At 36.3% G+C, this 19,106-nt stretch overlaps 1 protein-coding gene across 5 annotated transcripts in view; it reads left to right on the forward strand.

Annotated features, from left to right (window-relative positions):
- LOC128692435 (pyrimidodiazepine synthase) overlaps positions 1-19,106 on the forward strand; it is a 106,795-nt gene that overhangs the window by 43,992 nt on the left and 43,697 nt on the right. The window contains exons 6-7 of one of the 5 annotated variants that reach the window (XM_053781619.2): positions 1,579-1,682; positions 2,198-2,863. In XM_053781619.2, the coding sequence (XP_053637594.2) occupies positions 1,579-1,682; positions 2,198-2,323 (230 nt within the window). In that variant the 3' untranslated portion in view covers positions 2,324-2,863. Of the gene's footprint in view, positions 1-1,578; positions 1,683-2,197; positions 2,864-3,538; positions 3,996-11,240; positions 11,759-19,106 lie in introns of those variants that run through there. The other 4 variants (XM_053781622.2, XM_070096509.1, XM_070096510.1 and 1 more) reach the window with 4 other exon arrangements.

Raw genomic sequence — 19,106 nt, forward strand, 5'->3', positions numbered from 1 at the left:
TCTTTTATTAATATTTTGTCTACACGGTTGATAAACTCACTACTTTTTTTTAGAAATAATACACGTGGCCGCAAAAAGAATCTATACATTTCCAACGCCAAAAAATCTATACACTCGATTTTAGTGTATGCATTTCACTTGCCTTTCCGACATGGGAAAAGTGGGAGGAGCTTGTGATGGTTTAGTGTACTTGAACCCATCTTGCTCCAGCGTTCCTCACCATGCCCTGCTTCAGTGCTCTTCCAGAGCTTGGTGAGGAACGAGGTTTTATATATTGTTACTCATCCTTTCACTCGACCACGAACTTTGTCATGCTATATGTCTGCTCTAAGTGATCAGGATGGGTCAAACTAAGCATTCAATTGCAGAGAAGACTCGTGCACTCACCCCATTAGAGCAAGGCATGTCTGTGATATGCGTAGCTACAGATCTGAAGGTGACTAGGATGGTTATTTACAACTTCAAGAAAGCAGCTGCCTCACTCCCACCTGGCACTGTACCACCTAGGAAGGTGAGGTCTAGGGCCCCCCCAAAACAATTCTCTTCGCATAGACAAGATCATGAAGAGGGAAGTGTCATTATATCTGTCATAACAGCCACAGACCTCAAGAAAAAAGCATCCTGCCCTTCTGAAAGACATCGCAGTGTGAATCATTCAGCATCGACTGCCAAAGGACCTGAAAATGCCTGTTCGATGTGCCGCCAAGAATCCCATGATAACTGAAGCCATGAAGAAGAAACGGCTTCAGTTCTGAAAGAGGTACAAAGATTGAACCTCAGACCAGTGGCAGAAGGTGATGTTCAGTGATGAGAGTACCTTCTGGTTCTTCAGGAGAGGCTCCGATACTGCCCGTCGTCACAGTGGTGTATCCCGTCATGACCAGCGGTACGCCGTGAAGACAGTGAAGCACCCTGACAGTGTTATGGTCTGGAGAGCTTTTAGTGATTATAAAGGTAGGGTGGACTATACTTCCTTCCTAAGAACATTGCGATGATTGGAAGTAATTATATGGAGTTGTTAAGGGACCACATGCTGACATTTTGGAACATTCATGAGTGTAATTGTTTTATGCATGATGATGCTCCTGCCCATAAGTCAAAAGCAGTGAAAAAGTTCCTCGAGGACAATAATATCAGAGTTTTGGAGTGGCCAGGCAATTACCCTGACCTAATTCCTATCGAGAATGCCTGGCATGTGATGAAAAATAAGATTGCAAAATCTCGACCCGCCAACATCATGGACCTGAAGGAGGCACTGAAGAAGCTTTGGATCAACATGGACGCCTCCCTCTTCTCCATCCTTGCCACTTCGATGCCCAGGCGACTTCAGATGGTGATAAAGAACAATGGTAACATGACCAAGTGCTAGTTGGAAGCTAAAACGTGAAAATAAAATTCATGTACATACATTAAGTTGCATTTTTTGTATTATTGTCCAAAAAATTTTTAATGTATAGATTTTTTGGGCGGCCACTGTACAATATAACAGCTGCATAATGTTTATATATATATACTGAAATGGGTATGTTGAGAAAGCACTTATACATTGTAGTATTTAGATTTTTTCGTCATTGACAGGTATGCTGGATTACATGATCTGGCCATGGGCAGAGAGGCTTCCTATGGTAGAAATGATAGCGAGAAACAATGGTGTCCTCACCCAGGATAGGTTCCCTAAAATGGTAAGAATTCTTTATAGGTTAATTGTACATTCCTTCAGGTAAATTTATGACTTATTCATTTAAAAACTTAAGTTTTCTTTACTGAGGAATGATAGTTGGATGAAAAGTTTTTATTACTTATTGTAATTGTTCAATATTTTCGTAGTCAATTAGCTCCATATAACATGAAGATTCCTTATTTATGAATAAATTAAATTAATAATTATATTAACTTGAGGTAATAGTCAGAGCTGCATTGAAATACAATATGTAGTAATAGTTCCATGCAGAAATCACCTTCACTTTAATTAAAGATGAAGGACTATCTAAATACTGAATGACTGCATTAAAAGTGACGATGCATGGTTTTCAATCAGTTAAATAAATTATCCAACACATTTACAACTTGCAAAAGAACTTAAACAAATCTCTCTGGCAAACAAACAAATATCAAATGATGATACTATCAGTTATCTCTATTTCCCTCTTACCTTCAGAGAATTTATGAGATAACATAGTTATCTTTATGTCGACAGTTGCCTTGGATGGTTGATATGATGGAAGATAATGCAGTCAAGACTGTGTATCTGCCTCCTGAAGCCCATTTAAAGTTTTTAACAACTTTAGACCCAGACAACTCAAGATTAAGAAGCTTTTTGTAATCTCATTAATGACCGAAAGTGACATTTCATAAGACACTTTGGTTTTGACCAAAATTTTTAATCTTGCATGTTTACTATTAACAACACTTAGCAATAGTAACATACATATTTGAAGACACATATTTGATTAAAAAAATATATTTTTAACATCACCACTGTGCATTGCACTTGACCATAGCATAAACAATCTCACAATGAACAATCCACTATATAAATATTCTCATCATTATTTATTACACGAACCATGATATATATACAGTGGAACCTCTGCTTACAAGTTTAATCCATTCCGTGAGCTAGCTCGTAACCCGATCTCCTCATATGATGAGTCAATTTTCCTCATTTAAATTAACTGAAATGTAATTTAAAAAATCGATCGAGCGACGGCTCTTATCGTGAAAAACTCGCATGGTGGGGCCCTCGCATGGTGGGGCACTCGCATGGTGGGGCCCTCGCATGGTGGGGCACTCGCATGGTGGGGCACTCGCATGGTGGGGCGCTCGCATGGTGGGGCGCTCGCAAGCAGAGGTTTCACTGTTCATATATACGTATGCATATGTATATATATATATATATATATATATATATATATATATATATATATATATATATATTATATATATATATATATATATATATATATATTATTGTGACCACGAACGAGTGGTATTGATCAATAACAACACTGCACTAGCCAAGGACTCAAACCCATGCTGCTTTGACTTGCCCCATGGTGGACAAAAACACATGACCCCCTTATCCACTGGACCATATGATCCTTAAGAGTAGTGCATCCAGCGGAACTGAATGTTGTACTCGCCTAGAGTCATCCACACCATCGTGTGTCCTTGGGTAATGAGTACAACATTCAGTTCCGCTTGGTGCGCTACGCTTAAGGATCGTATGGTCCAGTGAATAAGGGCGTCATGCATTTTCACCCACCATGAGGCAGGCCAAAGCAGCATGGGTTCGAGTCCTTGGCTAATGCAGTGTTGTTATTGATCAATGCTACTCGTTAGTGCAGTGTTGTTATTGATCAATACCACTCGTTCGTGGTCACAATAATATTATATATATATATATATATATATATATATATATATATATATATATATATATATATATATATATATATATATATATATATATATGCAAACAACCACTGTGAAAGAACAGTGAAATTCAAGCAGTTTTGTGACTTCTCACATTGTCAAGGAACTATAAAAGTAATGCATCAAAGGAAGGCATATAAAGGGTCTAGACCACACCTCACCATCACATCCCACAACAAAGCAACAACTAACGCGTGACGACACCCGACTTATAAGATAGGAGGAACACTGCAGCAAGCCCGCTGGCCCAACTAGACAGGTCCTTCACGACATCCCACTAACAAAATATTCTACCCAAGAATTAAGATTTATTATTTGTACAATGTATTATTAAATTCTTCCCAAATTATATTAATTATAAATATATCTAATTTAAATAAAACAAAGGAAATACATTATTTTCAAAACTGCTTTTTATGAAACAAGATTCAGTTACATTCCTGTCGACCATGGACTTGCTTGATACAACTTTCTCAACTTTTTGAAAATCAATTGGATGGTTAAAATCTCTCATATGAATAAACATATTACTGGAATTTTGTCCAGTTCTAATGCTATATTTATGTTGTTTTAGTCTTAGTTCGAGACCTTTACCAGTTTGACCGTAATAAGCTTTATCGCAAATTTTACGAGGATCTTATAAACATCCGTAAGCATTTTGGGGGGAATTCTTCATCAAAAACTTTTTTTTACTGTATCAAGATTTTTAAATACAACTTTGATATTAAGTCTTAAGAAGAGAAGGCATATCAACCAAGTTTTCATGGTAAGGGAGAACCAACATATTTTTAGTTGAATAAGGCTGGTTGTCCCTTTTTGGATTGTAAAAAAGTATTTCTAACAATTTTAAAAGATTTATCAATTATGTTTCTTGGGTATTTCAGATCATTAGCTATTTCATAAATTTTGAATATTTCTTCATCTATGAACTCTGGACTACAAATTCGTAAAGCTCTCAAAAACACTGATGAGAAAACCGACAGTTTAACTCTATCTTGATGTGAAGAATAATAGTGGACATAGGAACAGTTATTTGTAGGTTTTCTGTAATTTTTAAATATGAAATTATTATTACCCTTAATAATTATAACATCTAGAAAAGGCAATGAGTTATTTTCCTCAACCTAAACAGTAAAATTTATAGAATGGGCTAAGCTATTTAATTTAACAAGGAAATGGTGTATATCTACATTCTTAGGCATAAGACACAAAATTTACCTTTGTTAGTTCCTACTTTCATTAAACATATTAAACTTTGCATTGTTAATGCAAAATTTGTATTTAATTGTAAGTTTTACACTCAGAAGTTTGGTATGGCAATGGGAAATCCTCTTTCACCTGTTCTTAGTAACCTATATATGGAATTTTTTGAAACAAGATTGCTTAACACAATCCTCCCTAATAGAGCTAAATGGTTCAGATATGTTGATGAAATTTTGTGTCTTATGCCTAAGAATGTAGATATACACCACCTCCTTGTTAAATTCCCAGTTCCTACTAATATTAAACTTATTAAACTTTGCATTGTTGATGAAAAATTTGTATTTAATGATAAGATAAGATTTCGTTCGGATTTTTAACCCCGTAGGATTAGCCAGCCAGGATAACCAAAGAAAGTCAGTGCGTCATCGAGGACTGTCTAACTTATTTCCATTGGGGTCCTCAATCTTGTCCCCCAGGATGCGACCCGCACCAGTCGACTAACACCCAGGCACCTATTTGCTGCTAGTTGAACAGGACAACAGGTGTAAGGAAACGTGTAGAAATGTTTCCACCCGCCGGGAATCGAACCCGGGCCCTCCGTGTGTCAAGCGGCAGCTTTAGCCACCATAACCTATATATGGAATTTTTTGAAACAAGACTGCTTAACAGAGTCCTCTCTAATAGAGCTAAATGGTTCAGATACGTTGATGAAATTTTGTGTCTTATGTCTAAGAATGTAGATATACACCACTTGATTGTTAAATTAAATAGCTTAGCCCATTCTACATATTTTACTGTTGAGTTTGAGAAAAATAACTCAATAAGGCAATTTTAAGTGAATGGTATAATTCACTAAGCACCATAGCTACCTTATTGTTCTGTGTTACCTTCAACCATGTAACTTTTATTCCTCGAAATATAAATATTGTACCTGGGAAAAAAGATTTAATTTTTCTATCATTGGTTGTGTCAAGTGTTCCTGCTGCTGGTGTTGCTGCTATTGCTGCTGCTGCTATTGCTGCTGCTGCTATTGCTGCTGCTGCTGTTAGTGTTGCTGCTGTTGCTGCTACTGCTGTTGTTGCTGCTACTGCTGTTGTTGCTGCTACTGCTGTTTCTGCTGCTGCTGTTGCTGCTGCTGTTGCTGTTGCTGCTGCTGCTACTACTGCTGTTGTTGCTGCTGCTGTTGTTGCTGCTGCTGTTGTTGCTGCTGCTGTTGCTGCTGTTGTTGTTGCTGTTGCTGCTGCTGTTGCTGCTGCTGCTGCTCTTGCTGCTGTTGTTGTTGCTGCTGCTGCTTCATTAAAGCAATGTCACTGACGCTAAATCCTCCTCCATTTTCTATTCTCGTCTCTCATTGTTATTCTTATTGCACATCCCTGACATCAAACTATTCATTAAGACAAATGTCATGATTCTGGGTTGTATACTTTCATACTCACGGAATCGTAATGACACGATTGCAAACAAACCATACTGGTTTGGAGTTTTGAGACTCTCTGATCGCGAGTTCCATCCCCGCCCGTTGTATGGTTTATACTTACTTACATATAAGCATATGAAGAAATTGCTCAAAATGGCCGTGACAGCCTGGGGTGCTGCTGACTCGGATTCACATCTTAAAATAATCTGTAAGGTTCATTTTCATCTATGTGTCAAGATTCATGCCAAAGTTTTAGTAATCCACTAATTTCTTTTTATTTGTGTGACTGAGTTATGACAAAGTAGGGTTTGAAACTACAGTATCTGTGGAGACAAGGTTGTGAAAGGAACATGCACGCTGGGGTTAAGTCCATCAAATGTCCCTCCTTATTCCTCTGAAAGAGGAAATATGGAATCTTATAGTAAGTAAGTTTATTCAGGTATACACAATTACATAGAATTATCATACATAGCAGCATATGTGTAGAGAACCTAGGATAACCCAAAAAAGTCAGACACAGTGACTTATTTCCATTGGGGTCCTTATACATGTGAAGTCGTTGATTTTCTCTATGTGACTATCTGTTTTCTTCTTTTGCCTATATAGATACACTTGGGCAAATGGCCTTCCTTGCATCACTGTCGACTATGGTTACACGAGATTTATACAAGGTCATTTAAGGACGGTTGTTTTGCTACACAATGGAAGCGCTGTATAACCCTTGCGGTTTAGCGCTTCTTTTTGATTATAATTAATTACACAATGGAAATATTACCATTTCATATTTATTTGAAAAGTTTACTCTATAGCCCTGTTAATTTGAAAGGTGTCTTTATTATTTCCCTCACGTTTTAGTTTCCTGTATTTTGTTGGTTCTCTCTGAAAGTACCACCATCATTGATACATTATATTTGGTTTTTCATTGGAGACAGATGTGTTGCATCGATTTTTTTTTTTTGAAGTATTGTACTGCCCCGCCTTTCCTTTTAATTGATCTGAAAGTCCTATTCGTCAGATACAGGATTCTCAGGAACACTGCAGTGGCAGAGGAACATAAGAACATGTTGGCCCATACTAGGCAGGTCCTTTACAATTCATCCCACTAACAAAACATTTGCCCAACCCAATTTTCAATGCCACCCAAGAAACAAGCTCCGATGTGCAAGTCCCACTCAAATCCAACCCCTCCCACTCATGTACTTATCCAACCTAAATTTGAAACTACCCAAAGTCCTAGCCTCAATAACCCAACTAGGTAGACTGTTCCACTCATCAACTACCCTATTTCCAAACCAATACTTTCCTATGTCCTTTCTAAATCTAAACTTATCTAATTTAAATCCATTACTGCGGGTTCTCTCTTGGAGAGATATCCTCAAGACCTTGTTAATATCCCCTTTATTAATACCTATCTTCCACTTATACACTTCGATCAGGTCTCCCCTCATTCTTCGTCTAACAAGTGAATGTAACTTAAGAGTCTTCAATCTTTCTTCATAAGGAAGATTTCTAATGCTATGTATTAATTTAGTCATCCTACGCTGAATGTTTTCTAACGAATTTATGTCCATTCTGTAATATGGAGACCAGAATTGAGCTGCATAATCTAGGTGAGGCCTTACTAATGATGTATAAAGCTGCAGTATGACCTCTGGACTTCTGTTGCTTACACTTCTTGATATAAATCCCAGTAATCTATTTGCCTTATTACGTACGCTTAGGCATTGCTGTCTTGGTTTAAGGTTGCTGCTTACCATAACCCCCAAGTCCTTTTCGCAATCTGTATGGCTAAGTTCTACATTATTTAACTTATAAGTGCTAGGGTTATGGACACTCCCGAGCTTCAGAACCTTGCATTTATCTACATTGAACTGCATCTGCCACTTTTCTGACCAAGAGTAGAGTTTGTCTAAATCCTCCTGAAGTTCCCTAACATCTACGTTTGAATCAATTATCCTACCTATCTTCGTGTCATCGGCGAATTTGCTCATATCACTAGTAATTCCTTCATCAAGATCATTGATATATATTATAAACAACAACGGGCCCAAGACTGATCCCTGTGGAACGCCACTTGTTACTGATCCCCACTCGGATTTAACCCCATTTATGGACACTCTTTGCTTCCTGTCTGTGAGCCATGATTCGATCCACGAGAGCACTCTTCCCCCAATGCCATGAGCTGCTACTTTCTTCAACAGTCTTTGGTGCGGAACTCTATCAAATGCCTTACTAAAATCTAAGTAAATAATATCAAATTCTTTATCGTGGTCAACAGCCTCAAAAGCTTTACTGAAGAAAGTTAATAAATTAGTTAGACAAGACCGGCCTCTTGTGAATCCATGCTGAGTATCATTAATCAAGCTATGCTTATCGAGATGGCTTCTTATAATCTCAGCTATAATTGACTCTAGTAATTTGCCTACAATTGAGGTCAGGCTTATTGGGCGGTAATTTGACGGTAACGACTTGTCCCCTGTTTTAAAAATAGGAATTACATTAGCCATCTTCCACATATCAGACACTGCACCTGTTTGAAGAGATAAATTAAAAATATTAGTTAATGGTTCACAGACTTCCATTTTGCATTCCTTTAGAACCCTTGAAAAAACCTCATCAGGACCCGGTGACTTATTTTGCTTCAGTCTGTCTATCTGCTTCACAACCATTTCACTAGTGACTGTGATGTTACATAATTTATCTTCTTCTGATCCACTATAAAAATTAATTACCGGAATATTATTAGTGTCTTCCTGTGTAAAAACCGAGAGAAAATAATTATTTAAAATCGAGCACATTTCATTCTCTTTGTCAGTAAGATGCCCATAGTTATTTTTAAGGGGACCTATCTTATCTCTGACTTTTGTTCTATAGACCTGGAAAAAACTTTTTGGGTTAGTTTTAGAATCCCTAGCAACTTTAATTTCATAGTCCCTTTTAGCTTTTCTTATCCCCTTTTTAATGTCCCTCTTAATGTCAATATACTGATTCATAAGATGACCCTCGCCTCTTTTGATACGCCTATAAATTCCTTTCTTATGCCCTAGTAGATATTTCAGCCTATTATTCATCCATTTTGGGTCATTTCTATTTGATCTAATTTCCTTATAAGGGATAAACGTTGTTTGAGCAGCATGTATAGTGTTCAGAAAACTGTCATATTGATAGCTCTCTTCGTTACCCCAGTCAACAGATGATAAGTGTTCTCTAAGCCCATCGTAATCTGCTAAGCGAAAATCTGGGACTGTTACTGAGTTATCCCTACTATCATACTTCCATTCAATTCTACATGTAATTGATTTGTGGTCGCTAGCACCCAGTTCCTCTGAAACTTCTAAATTATTAACAAGGGATTCATTGTTTGCCAGAACTAAGTCAAGCAGGTTATTACCCCTTGTAGGTTCTGTCACAAACTGCTTCAAAAAACAATCCTGAACTACTTCTAAGAAATCGTATGATTCTAAATTCCCAGTCAAGAAATTCCAATCAATATGACTAAAGTTAAAGTCTCCTAGAATTACTACATTATCGTGCCTTGTGGCCCTAACAATTTCCTCCCATAGTAGTCTCCCCTGGTCCCTATCTAAATTTGGGGGACGGTATATCACACCTAAAATTAATTTTTCATGTCCCTCTGAAAATTCTATCCAAACAGACTCTGTATGTGTTACTTCAGACTTAATACCCGTTTTTATGCAACAGTTCAAGCGATCTCGGACATACAATGCCACCCCACCCCCCTTCCCGATACTTCTATCTACTTGGAACAATTTAAAACCCTGAATGTGACATTCTGCAGGCATGTCCCGACTTTTTGAATTAAACCACGTCTCAGTAATGGCAAATACATCTATGTTACCTGCACTAGCAACTAGTCTCAACTCGTCCATCTTATTCCTAGCACTGCGACTATTTGTGTAATAAATATTTAATGACCCTCCTATCTCTTTACCCTTTCTGCTCCTTTCTGTTATTCCACTAAACCTATTACTGTCATTGTCAATTAGTGCCACTGGCTTTCCAATATCCTCCTCATTTTGCCTATTACTAGTTCTCCTAGTACTCATGTTACTACCCTGCGACTTCACAGTTTTCCCGCCAAAACCCATACCACTAACTATTCCTAGTTTAAAGACCTAACAGCTCCCTCCACTGCGTTGGCCAGTGCTCCCACCCCACTCCTAGACAAGTGAACCCCATCCCTGGCATACATGTCATTTCTGCCATAGAAGAGGTCCCAGTTGTCAATGAATGTTACCGCATTTTCCTTACAGTATTTGTCCAGCCAGCAATTGACACCAATTGCTCTGGACAACCATTCATTACCAACACCTCTTCTTGGCAAAATGCCACATATAACAGGGCGCCCCCCCTTCTTCCTAATCATGTCTATAGCTGTCCTGAACTTTCTAACTAAATCCTCACTTCTACGCTTGCCTACATCATTGCCTCCAGCACTGAGGCAAATAATAGGATTGATCCCATTACCGTTCATGATGTTGTCAAGCCGGCTAACAATGTCCTCCATCCCAGCCCCAGGAAAGCATACCCTTTGTCTCCTACTCCTGTCCTTCAAGCAGAATGCCCTATCCATGTATCTAACCTGGCTATCCCCAACAACAACAATATTCTTACCTTCCTTGTCGTTCGTCGTGACGATCCCAGTAGTAGACTCACATTCGTCGGATAGCACCGAGAATGCGTTGGAGGTTTCCACGGGAGTTTCAACAGCAGTCTCTTTCTTCTTCATCGTTTCTGGCTTTCCATTCGTCTTCTTGATCGTCAACTTCGTCGTCCCCTGCTGTCCAGCCACTGACCACGATCCCTTCTTAACCTGAGGACTCGAAACAGGAGGACTACTACGAATCCTCTTGTTTTCTTCGGTCAATCGCCGTATCTCCATCTTCGCTGCCTTCAATTCTTCCTTAAGTTGCTGGTAAAGTTGCTCGATGGAGGGCATCTTGGTTCAGTCCACGGGAGCAAACAAGACACTTCTTCACAGAGTTAAGTACAGGTCAGCACTCAAAGTACAGGCAAACATTTCAATATGCGGAAGAAGAGACGGGTAGAAATGAGTGATTTATTTTAAATTTTCTCATAAATAAAGATAAAAAAAAGAAGATATGAGAGACAGCTAAAAAAAATATGAAACAATACAATTACTAACTCAGAACTTTTCCCTCAGCTTTCTTGGATGGATTTTATGAAGAACGACGCAGCTGTTAAGGTATCATTTATATCACCAGAAAATCATTTGAAGTTCATTAATTCTCATTTGGAAGGACGTCCAGACTATGACATGGAAGAATGAAGACCTTGAAGATTTCCATCATATTTTTCGGTTTAGACGCAAGATTAAAAATACTGATAAGTTTGTTGATTCATGGAATAAAATATTTGGGAAAGAAAATATGTCATAAGCTTCAGGAAGATAGAGTAAGAAAGGATGCAGAGATATAAATATATTAATTATATTGCTTTTTGACATATATTTTGTCATGAGCAGAAGAATCTTTGTCAAGGATTTCATGAACTATTTAGATACATTTAGTGAATGAGGTATTTGGTTGGGATTTAGTTGAATTGTTAGTGTTAGTTAATCACATACTATCTTATAAGCAATATTTAAATTTAAGAAATTTAATATTTTCCTAGCGTCAATATATATATATATATATATATATATATATATATATATATATATATATATATATATATATATATATACATATATATATATACATATATATATATGCAAAACAACCACTCTGAAAGAATAGAGAAATTCCAAGTGCTTTCGTGACTACTCACATTATCAAGGAACTATGAAAGTGAAGCATCCAAGGAAGCTATATAAGGGGTCGGCCAGCACCTCACTATCAGATCCCACAACGGTTAAACACGTGACGCGCGGCGAGCCAACTTGGACAGGTCCTTTGCAAAACTCACCCCCAAGCTATTTATTTGTCCAGTGTATTATTAAATTCTACCCAAATTCTATTAATTATAAATGGATCTAATTTATATAAACCAAAGGAAATATTCATATTATTGTCAAAACTGCTTTTTATGAAACAAGATTCAATTATATTCCTGTCGACCATGGACTTGCTTGATACTACTTTCTCAACTTTTTGAAAATCAATTGGATGGTTAAAATCTCTTACATGAATAAATAGAGCATTGGAATCTTGTCCAGTTCTAATGCTATATTTATGTTGTTTTAATCTTAGTTCGAGATTTTTACCAGTTTGACCGTAATAAACTTTATCGCAAATTTTACAAGGAATCTTATAGACACATCCATCAGCATTTTGGGGGGAATTCTTTATCAAAAGTTTTTTTACTGTATCAAGATTTTTGAATACAACTTTAATATTAAAAGTCTTAAGAAGAGAAGGCATATCAACCAAGTTTTCATGGTAAGGGAGAACCAACATATTTTTAGTTAAATAAGGCTGGTTGTCCCTTTTTGGATTGTAAAAAGTATTTCTAGCAACTTTAAAAGATTTATCAATTACATTTCTTGGGTATTTTAAATCATTACCTATTTCATAAATTTTGGATATTTCCTCATCTATGAACTCAGGACTACAAATTAGTAAAGCTCTCAGAAACATTGATGAGAAAACAGACAGTTTGACTCTATCTTGATGCGAGGAATAATAGTGGACATAGGAACAGTTATTAGTAGGTTTTCTGTAAATTTTAAATTTGAATTCATTATTACCCTTAATAATTAAAACATCTAGAAAAGGCAATGAGTTATTTTCTTCAAACTCAACAGTAAAGTTTATTGAATGGGCTAAGCTATTTAATTTTTCAAGGAAATGGTGTATATCTACATTTTTGGGCATAAGACACAAAATATCATCAACATATCTGAACCATTTAGCTCTATTAGGGAGGATTGTGTTAAGTAACCTTGTTTCAAAAAATTCCATGTATAGGTTACTAAGAACAGGTGAAAGAGGATTTCCCATTGCCATACCAAACTTCTGAGTGTAAAATTTATCATTAAATACAAATTTTGCATCAACAATGCAAAGTTTAATAAGTTTAATGATAGTAGGAACTGGCAATGGTAAATCATAGTTAACGAGTTCTTCAGATAAGAAACTTAATAAATGATCAACAGGAACTTTCGTAAACAAGGAAGTAACATCAAAACTAACCATGTTAAAATCATTTAAGTCAGTCAAGGAGCTTAATTTATCAACCAAGTCTATGTTGTTTTTAACATTAAAGTTAGAAATTTTGCCAACAATAGGGCTCAAAATATCAACAAGCCATTTGGATAATTTATATGAAACTGACCCTATGGAGCTAATAATTGGTCTGACTGGATTCCCTGGTTTGTGTGTTTTTATTAGTCCATACATGTAAGGCAAAGATGGATTAGTGGAAGTAAATTGTTTGACTAATTCATCTTTGCCTTTCAGTAGAAGTTTTATTGTTTTATTGAAATTGCTGTTAACGGTTTCTAGGGGATTTTTCCTAAGTTTAGAATAGGTTTCAGTATCATCTAAGAGATTATTCATTTTTTCTTGGTAATCATTTTCTTTCATAATTACTATTGCATTTATTTTGTCTGCTTTAGTAAGGCGCAAATTTTTATTGTTATTAAGTGTATCATAAGACTTAAAGAATCTTTGAGGGCAATTGGGAATGTTTGGTTTTAACATAGAGCTATATACCATTCCTTTACTAATATTAATTTCATCAGAGGATAAATCAGAAAATTTTTCAAAGTTACAAAAGGCTTTTGCAATTTCAACATTATTAAGTTTTTTTGAAGTTGCAAAACTTAAGCCAAAACCTAGAGCAGCAGTTGTATGTTTGTCTAAAATTTCATCTGATAAGTTAATTACAAAATTGTTATTAGCATGCTTTGTCCAATCACTATTTTCAATTAAAATGTCTAATTTTCTTTGTAGTTTGCTCTTGAGTTCATTACAAATTCTTCTGAGTTTATTATAGCAATGATCCAACATACTGTGTTTCCATTCTGATGGAATGGCCTGATTAAATGAGTATTTTTTGTTTCTCAATATTTTGAATGCTTCCTTCTCCTGTATTTTAGTTATTTCAATATGTTTCTGAAGAATAATTCTCATAAAATCATCAAAAGGACGATCTCTCATGTCAAGGAGTCTATTGGGTAAAAGAGACTTGGGCAGAACTTGTTCATTTAAACAATTTTTTAAGAAATTAAGTCGAATTTTTAACTTGTGGGACTTGATCAGTGCAGAAGAAAACTGTGAAACAAAAGATATATGATTAGGAAAGTTTATCGAGAACATTCTGAATTTTGTGTCTTATGCCCAAAAATGTAGATATACACCATTTCCTTGGAAAATTAAATAGCTTAGCCCATTCAATAAACTTTACTGTTGAGTTTGAAGAAAATAACTCATTGCCTTTTCTAGATGTTTTAATTATTAAGGGTAATAATGAATTCAAATTTAAAATTTACAGAAAACCTACTAATAACTGTTCCTATGTCCACTATTATTCCTCGCATCAAGATAGAGTCAAACTGTCTGTTTTCTCATCAATGTTTCTGAGAGCTTTACGAATTTGTAGTCCTGAGTTCATAGATGAGGAAATATCCAAAATTTATGAAATAGGTAATGATTTAAAATACCCAAGAAATGTAATTGATAAATCTTTTAAAGTTGCTAGAAATACTTTTTACAATCCAAAAAGGGACAACCAGCCTTATTCAACTAAAAATATGTTGGTTCTCCCTTACCATGAAAACTTGGTTGATATGCCTTCTCTTCTTAAGACTTTTAATATTAAAGTTGTATTCAAAAATCTTGATACAGTAAAAAAAACTTTTGATAAAGAATTCCCCCCAAAATGCTGATGGATGTGTCTATAAGATTCCTTGTAAAATTTGCGATAAAGTTTATTACGGTCAAACTGGTAAAAATCTCGAACTAAGATTAAAACAACATAAATATAGCATTAGAACTGGACAAGATTCCAATGCTCTATTTATTCATGTAAGAGATTTTAACCATCCAATTGATTTTCAAAAAGTTGAGAAAGTAGTATCAAGCAAGTCCATGGTCGACAGGAATATAATTGAATCTTGTTTCATAAAAAGCAGTTTTGACAATAATATGAATATTTCCTTTGGTTTATATAAATTAGATCCATTTATAATTAATAGAATTTGGGTAGAATTTAATAATACACTGGACAAATAAATAGCTTGGGGGTGAGTTTTGCAAAGGACCTGTCCAAGTTGGCTCGCCGCGCGTCACGTGTTTAACCGTTGTGGGATCTGATAGTGAGGTGCTGGCCGACCCCTTATATAGCTTCCTTGGATGCTTCACTTTCATAGTTCCTTGATAATGTGAGTAGTCACGAAAGCGCTTGGAATTTCTCTATTCTTTCAGAGTGGTTGTTTTGCATATTCTGAAATCACCTGTTTACTGTGATCTTATTGCATATATATATATATATATATATATATATATATATATATATATATATATATATATATATATATATATATATATATATATATATATATATATATATATATATATAGATACACATATGCAGAGAGAGAGAGAGAGAGAGAGAGAGAGAGAGAGAGAGATCGCAGTCAGCAGGATTCCACATAAGCTGGCCAGCCTGGTTCAAAAGCCATGTTTCTTTCCCAGCCTGGGCATGTTCTGCGAGCTGCATTGATATAAAAATCTCTTGAGAGGTCAGAACATACAGGAGTAGATTGAAATAGCTGGAATCCATGCTTGAAGCTCGCTGACGTGCCCGGGCTGGGAAAGAAACATGGCTTGTGAACCAGGCTGCCCAGTCTATGTGGCATTTGTGATGGCCGAGTGGTTTAGAGAGCTGCCTGCGAATCTTGTCCGTTCCAGTAGCATTATCGACTCCTGCTGACTGCGATCTTTCTCTGTATATACCCGCTTGTTTCTACATGGTGTGTGTGTGTGTATATATATATATATATATATATATATATATATATATATATATATATATATATATATATATAATGCTATGTACAAACACTTTCATGATTTCTCACTTTATCAAGGCCATGTAAAATAATAGAACAGCAGAAGGCTAAGATATCACCTTACATGCTGACACTCCCACCTGATCCAGTAAGACGCAGTGTCAGGATATGTGACAGTAATATTTATGAAAGACATTTCATCCATACATTAAATTTCTCTCAAATTTTATTAATTATAAGTTAATTTAATGTATATAACACTAAACTAAAATTCATATTAAAATCAATACTGTTTTACATGAAACTTAACTCAATTAAGTTTCTTCAACCATAAACTTGCCTCACACATCTTTCTCAGCATTTTGAAAATCAATTGGATGGTTAAAATCTCTGACATGAATAAACTGAACACTAGACTCTTGTCCATTTCTAATACTATATTTATGTTGTTGTAATCTTAGTTCAAGACGTTTCCCAGATTGACCATAATAAACTTTATTACATCTTACAAGGAATCTTGTAGACACATCCAACAGCATTTATATCTTTGATTTTAAAATTCTTTAGTACATAAGGTATATCAAGAAAGTTTTTATGGAAAAGGAAAAACATCATATTCTTGGTTGAATGTGACTGTCCTTTTTCGAATTGTGAAATGTATTTCTCACAATTTAAAGGATTTATCAATTAAGTATTTTGGGTATTTTAGATCATTACGTTTTATAAATTTTCAAAAAAATCTTCGTATATGAAGTCTGGGTTACAAATACACAAAGCTCTCAATAATATAGATGAGAATACAAAACGTTTATCTTTATCATGAAGTGAAGAATAATAGTGCACATAAGAGCAGTTATTTGATGGTTTTCTGTATACTTTGAATTTAAAATCGTAGTTTCCCTTAATAATTAAGAAACCTAAGAAAGAAAGAAAGAAGGAACGCTGTAGTAGGTCTGTTGGCCCATACTAGGCAGGTCCTTTACAAATCCATTCCACTAACAGAATATTTTCCCAACCCATTTTCAACGCTACCCAGGCAACAAGCTTTGATAAATTTTTACTCATGTGCAAGCCTCACTCAAATCCAACCCTTCTCACTCATGTATTTATCCAACCTAAATTTGAAACTACCTAAGGTTTTAGCTTCAATCACCCTACTAGGCAGATTGTTCCACTTATCAACTGTCCTATTTCCAAACCTTTCTATATCCTTTCTACATCTAGAAGATAGATACTATCTCTAGAAGATAGTATCTGTGGTGATGCAAAAATTTTGGGTTGGACGTTCCTTTGTGCTATGTGATTACTGATCTTGTGTTGACGATCTGTATTAGATTGGGAGCTGCTGTACTTTTTGAAATGACGTCTAGCTTCCATTGTCCCTGTGAGATGTTGAATAATAAAAGGCACAACACCGTGACTGTAAAAATACACAATTAACCCTCACATAGAAGAAAGGAGCTTACAACGTTTCGGTCCGGTTTGGACCATTTACACATTCGGACCGAAAAGTCGTCGTAAGCTTCTCTCTTCTATGTGCGGGTTATTTGTATATAAGATGTTGAAATTGGGAGTGATAGCTATGAGGGTAGATTCTATGATTTTTGCATTTTTAGCTGCAGTATGATTTGCTTTTGATGGTGGTAGCTTCACATTGAATATTGTGATTGTTGTTACTGACATATTGAAAAATGGCTGAATTATCCTGGTGTAACCTTCTATATATATTCATGTTCTCGTTTCACTTACGTTTCACTTCAAAATATACAGATAAATTAATCTCATGAGTTTCTGTCTCCGTGTGAGAATGGTGAGTCAAGTCGTCACGTGAGGTCACAGACCCTGAGCTGCTTTGGGGATTAGCGTGGACGGTTACAAAGCATGGCTTGCTTCTGCAATGTTTTAAAAATTGAGGTTGGAGAGTTGAAGGAGGAGGTCTTGCTTCTCCAGGAGGAGATTAGGAGGCTGAAGGTCCACCTCAATGGGTCTGGGAGAGAGTGTGAGGTTGCTGGAGTTGTGGGGAATGAGGCTTCTAGCAGTGAGGTGCAGTCTGTCTCTCGCTGTGAGGAGGCTGTAGGTGGGGAGGTAGCAACGGCTACCAGCAGCGAGGTGCAGTCCAGCACCTGCTACAAGTGGCGAGTGGTTCACAGTAATGGGAGGAGAATCAAAATAAGGAAAGTTAAGAGTGAAGATCTGAAGGTAGGAAATCGCTTCTCTGTTCTTCAGGACGAATGTACTTCAGTGGCCAGTGAAGGTAAGGGTACTACTGCCCCTGCTAAAAGAGGTAAGCGCATTCTTGTGGTTGGTGACTCTCAGGTAAGATATATTGACTGCTTTTTGTAATAGGAATAAGATGAGAGATAGAGTGTGCTTCCATGGAGCTGGTGTTGGGGACATAGTTAACAGGCTGGATAATATCATGTCAAGTAATGGGAATGTGAAGGCTTACTCAGCCCTGTAACATCTTCAGTCAGTATTACTCAGGCTGGCTCCTCCTCAGGAAAATTAATGAATAGAAAAAGAAATAATAATTCACAAAGATAAACACTTCATTATTTATTAAATCAAACATAAAACAATAAAACATGAAAGGTATATCCTATTTGAAAGAAAAATGAAAAATGAAATGAATAAAATAACATTTGAACTCAACGCTAATATATATAGGGGTGTCTGGTGTTGGTGACACTGTTGTTGAAATCGTAGCCGTTGCTGATGTGGGGGGGGGGTCGCAGGTGTTGGTGACCACCACCGGCTAGTTCTGCGCAGGGTATCGCCGTGAGTATTTTATCCCGTTGACAGGAAAGCAGGTTCTTTACCGCTGCAATGATGTGGGGTTACGTCCTGCAATTTCATACAGGTGCACAGGTAATTAGATCCAAAATGGGGAAGTCTCTGGACGTTAGTCCTTCTCCATCCGTTCTCCTCGTTGATTGACAGGTGACCCTCTCTGTCATCCAAGCTGAAAAGATAGACAGGTTACCCACTGCTTAAGAAATCACTCTCCATGGTAAGTACAATACCCAAAAGATGTGGTGATTATTACAACAGTCA

The sequence above is a fragment of the Cherax quadricarinatus genome, chromosome 53, assembly GCF_038502225.1.
Source record: "Cherax quadricarinatus isolate ZL_2023a chromosome 53, ASM3850222v1, whole genome shotgun sequence".
Lineage (NCBI taxonomy): Eukaryota > Metazoa > Arthropoda > Malacostraca > Decapoda > Parastacidae > Cherax > Cherax quadricarinatus.